At 29.0% G+C, this 4,273-nt stretch overlaps 2 protein-coding genes across 2 annotated transcripts in view; one reads left to right on the forward strand and one right to left on the reverse strand.

Annotated features, from left to right (window-relative positions):
• Positions 1-702, reverse strand: part of LOC108747393 (DET1- and DDB1-associated protein 1) — a 1,934-nt gene extending 1,232 nt beyond the window's left edge. Inside the window, exons 1-3 of the mRNA XM_018484817.1 lie at positions 500-702; positions 125-263; positions 1-59 (exon numbers count right to left, since the gene is read on the reverse strand). Coding sequence (XP_018340319.1) covers positions 1-59; positions 125-263; positions 500-502 — 201 coding nt within the window. The 5' untranslated portion in view covers positions 503-702. The remainder of the gene's footprint in view (positions 60-124; positions 264-499) is intronic.
• A 666-nt stretch (positions 703-1,368) lies between these two features.
• On the forward strand, positions 1,369-4,063 carry LOC108747362 (TBC1 domain family member 31). Its single transcript, XM_018484782.1, has 4 exons — positions 1,369-2,795; positions 2,872-3,341; positions 3,412-3,632; positions 3,767-4,063. The coding sequence occupies exons 1-4, from the start codon at positions 1,428-1,430 to the stop codon at positions 4,033-4,035; spliced, it is 2,328 nt and encodes a 775-aa protein (XP_018340284.1). The 5' UTR covers positions 1,369-1,427; the 3' UTR covers positions 4,036-4,063.
• Positions 4,064-4,273: the final 210 nt, after the last annotated feature.

Consider the following 4,273-nt stretch of genomic DNA (forward strand, 5'->3'; position numbering starts at 1 on the left):
CTTATCCCATTGTTGATGAAGATACCTCAATAAAATAGTGGTTTTCTCAGTAACTATGACTGTAAAAATAAAGAAATTAGTTAATACATTAAAATGTCATCTCTATACTACAATATATACTTACTTTGTTCCGAAGGATAATCCTTAGTAGGAAGATAAACTGATGGCCTCTTGACACATGTCCGATTTCCGTTATCAGTATGAAAATTTGCAAAATTGTTTTCATCATGTGACGGAAGGCCTTTTAAAAATTCAGCAACAGACTACAAAGAGATATTCATACAAATCTTATAGAAGCAAGATTCGACAATATTACATTTAGGGAAAGTATTACGTAAAAGATAAAATTCAGTAAAAGACATTAAGAACATTTGAGACTTTGAAATATGTATTATTCATTATAAACATTCCTTGCACGCGCTTACAAAATCCGAGTATGGTATAAATATGTGATAAAAAAATAACAAGATAGCAATTTATACATTTGGATCTTTCTCACCATTATAAGTAGACGATCTGTTGATTGACTGCTAGATTTGAGATTATTCACATAAAAAAAAGAGATTTTAGGCGATTAAATTGATACGAGACTATCATCGTCAAAACGCCATTGAATATCGCGTCCAATGAGAAGGTATTCGCCAAACTTATTTTATACCTCTCACATTACGGCAAAATAACATTTATATTAGAAATAACAAAAAACTATATCTCTGTTATTTAATAATGTCTATTACCATTTTTTTATTAGATTTTGTGTTATCTACCACTCGATAACTAGAGAGAAATAAAGTTAAATAATTAAACCGATGGATGGACACAACAAATTAAAACACTACTATTTTTCGACGAGTTTTGGAACGCATGTGTAAGGCCCTGCACACAATAAAAAGAATAAGGAAATAGAAATAAAAAATAAATGATTTCCCTTCAACCTATCAGAAACCGTGTATTCCGATGTATTCGATTTCTGATAGGTTAGAATCGTTTATTCTTTATTCCTAATTCCTCATTCCTTCTATTGTACGCAGAGCTTAATCCTACAAACCTCCCATAAAGATAATTACTTAGATAACCACTACACAATGATGGCGACACTGCTGTATCGGTACTGTTAGGTTAGGTCTCTAAATGTACCGGTTTCTGTCAGTCAGTTTCTGTGTGGAAAGACTATTTATTTGACGCTATTGATTGCTAATGACATAGATAACTAGATATAAATTGTCACATATTGCATAAAAAATATATTACGTTTAATCTGAGACGAATGTAATTTTGCACGATTGAAAAAGAAGAGTGAAACAATTGGTGAAAATATAAAACAAATATATTCTAAAAACATATATTCTAAAAAAGTCTATAAAAAAGTCTTTGAAGATATCACGATAATTGTATTGGATTTTTGCTTATGATTACGTGTTTGTATTATGTATAATAGTGGCTGGAATAAATTAATTAAAAGTAACGACTGTTACAAATATGCACCCACAAACAATGTCAAGAAAAAATATTGTCTTATACAAATGTCTTTCAATCACGACGAAGAATATTTGATTGTAGGAGACACCAAAGGATACTTACATTACATTGAATTGCCTGGAGATGTTCCATGTTGCAAAATATTAGGAAAAATCGGGCGACCTACCTTTCTAGCATTTAATCCTATATATACAGAGGAAATATTGATAGGACTTGATACGGGTGACATAAAGATTTGGAAGCTTTGTACGGATGTCAATGAATTTTCCTTGTTATCTGGTCATAAATTAGCACCAACACATATTTCCTTTTACAAACATCATTGTCTGACAAGCTCTCGAAATGAAGTAATAATATGGGACCTAAACTCTTATAATAAAGTTCATCAATTAAATGTTAGGGTAAAGAATGCTGTCAGAAAAGCTGCCTTCTCCAATGTGGGTCATATTGTTGTGTTATATCACAATGACACTATACAGGCTTGGACATTGAGACAGTTGCATAAGGATACTAAAATTGATACAAAGATATTTGGGATACGTTATATCAAAGATTTTATTTTTACGAAAGATGGAAGAGCTATGATAATGGGCGGTACAAGAAACATAAGCATTCTTAATACATATGATTGGAGTTTATTAAGGAAACTTTGTTTGCCTAATAATTTTGTTGAAGCAAAACAATTATCTGTCGTTCCATGCCCATTAGATGGTGGAGCAAATAAAATACTTGCATTTCTATCCTCAAAAAACATGCTTCAATTTTGTGACATAAATGCATTAACTTTTCTTAAGATACCTATCTCTATTAGTAGGATTAAAAAATTTGTAATTTCATCTACTGGTAGATATATAGCATACATAGATCAGGAAGGATGTTTAAACATAATGCACACAGACAAAATAATTTCAAAAAAATGTCTTCAACCTAACGGATTGTTAAAACCATATAGAGTACATGCGCACAAAATAAGTGATCATTTGGAATACGTTAGACAAAGCATGAAGCAAGAATTAAATACGAAACGATTGATGCCTATTTTGAAAGAATTTGGAGAATATCCAGAGAAATATCGTATATTAATTTGGTCCACTATTTTAAAATTACCAGCTAATAAAAACGCATATATTGCCTTAACAAGTAAGGTAACACGTGAAAAATTTGCATTGAACACTTTAAGAAGTCTTCCCTTGGCAGATAAAAGCAAAGCATCGTTGTTAGCCATGACAATAGATTGCTTGTTGCAATGGTGTCCTTTTCTAATACAGTGTCCGTTTCTTCCCAACTTAATTTTTCCATTTCTTATGACATTTCAGGTATCTTCTTATTTTATTTTAGACAAATATTTTGTTTAGCTTAAAATGCAAAGTAAGATATATTTATTTGTTTTAGAAAGATCCCTTACTTGCCTTTGAGTTAATTTTAAGTATATTACTAAACTATTGCCAAAAGTGGTTTGAATACCATCCTTTGCCACCATTGAATATTTTGGGGATTATTGAGAATATCCTTCTAGAAGCTGATCCTATATTATTGAATATCTTTTGCGAACATGGAATCACAAGTAGAGAATATGCATGGCCATTACTTCAAACTGCAATGAGCGAAGTATTGTCAGGAGACGAGTGGCTGATTTTGTGGGATCATTTAATATCTTTCCAGAAACCTTCTCTGTTATTGATGTGTGTTGTTGCGTATAATATTTTTTTGAAAGAAAATATAATTTCTTTATTAAAGTTATCTGAAGATATCAAAGCGTTTTATAACACTCAAAATCATATTAGAGCCAAGGATTTGTTAAAGATCGCAAGAAAGCTAGATCAGAAGATATCAAAACAAATACATCCTAATTATTATTTGAGGTAATACATTCTAATATCACAAAAACTAATTACATATATATGTTAGTATTAATATTTAAAATTATTTCAGGGATAAGCTATTACAATTAAATCATAGCGGACCCTATCCTTCATTTATATTAGAAGAATATCCAAAATTTCTTACTGAAAATCTTCTAGATTTAGAAAAATTAAAAATGCAAGAACAAAATTTGGAAGAATATAATTGTAGGGTTGCAGATTTTGAAAAGAGAAGATTACATGCAGAGACTGAAGCTTTTGCAAGGCAAATTCATGAAGCAAGAATAAATGGTAAAATATATTCAATCTACATATTTTTTTTCTTTAATTTGTTATATTTTCAGTAACATCCTAATTTCACTAATTTCATAAATTTAGTCAAATTGTAAATATTGCAAAGAAATAATTATTCATATCAATTTCAGAGGTACAGAAATGCTTTCAAGAACATATTAATAATTTAAATTGGAAATGGCAGACCTTGTTACCATATGCAGAAAAAGAAAAATTCTGTTTTCATTTGTATACAAATTCTGATAAGAAATCTGAAAGGAAACAAGAATGTAATAATTGCAAGATTGGAGAAGAAATAATCTCGAATGAAGATGCTAATTCAAGAAATTATAAAAAATTACAACAAGATGTAACAAAACTTGAGTGTGAAGTACAAAATTTCTTAGATTCGCTGAGATAGCTCGAGGATGGATATTAATTAAAGTTGCTAAGAGTTTAGCAAAATAAAATTTTAATACAATTTTGTACAATAAAAATATATTTTAATTATATCATAATTATATACATTTATTTACGAAATTTATTTGTATACTTTTTACAAATGTAAATATAAATTATATTTACAAATTTTACATTATATAATAGGCAATACATAAAAAATTATATGTATGAAATATATATTTATATATATATATATA

The sequence above is a fragment of the Trachymyrmex septentrionalis genome, unplaced genomic scaffold (genome assembly GCF_001594115.1).
Source record: "Trachymyrmex septentrionalis isolate Tsep2-gDNA-1 unplaced genomic scaffold, Tsep1.0 scaffold2, whole genome shotgun sequence".
Lineage (NCBI taxonomy): Eukaryota > Metazoa > Arthropoda > Insecta > Hymenoptera > Formicidae > Trachymyrmex > Trachymyrmex septentrionalis.

Coding starts and splice junctions, on each gene's coding strand:
- LOC108747362 (XM_018484782.1), top strand. CDS start 1,428: ATGTATAATAGTGGCTGGAATAAATTAATTAAAAGTAACGACTGTTAC. Junction 2,796..2,871: donor CATTTCTTATGACATTTCAG/GTATCTTCTTAT, acceptor TATTTGTTTTAG/AAAGATCCCTTACTTGCCTT. Junction 3,633..3,766: donor TCATGAAGCAAGAATAAATG/GTAAAATATATT, acceptor TATCAATTTCAG/AGGTACAGAAATGCTTTCAA.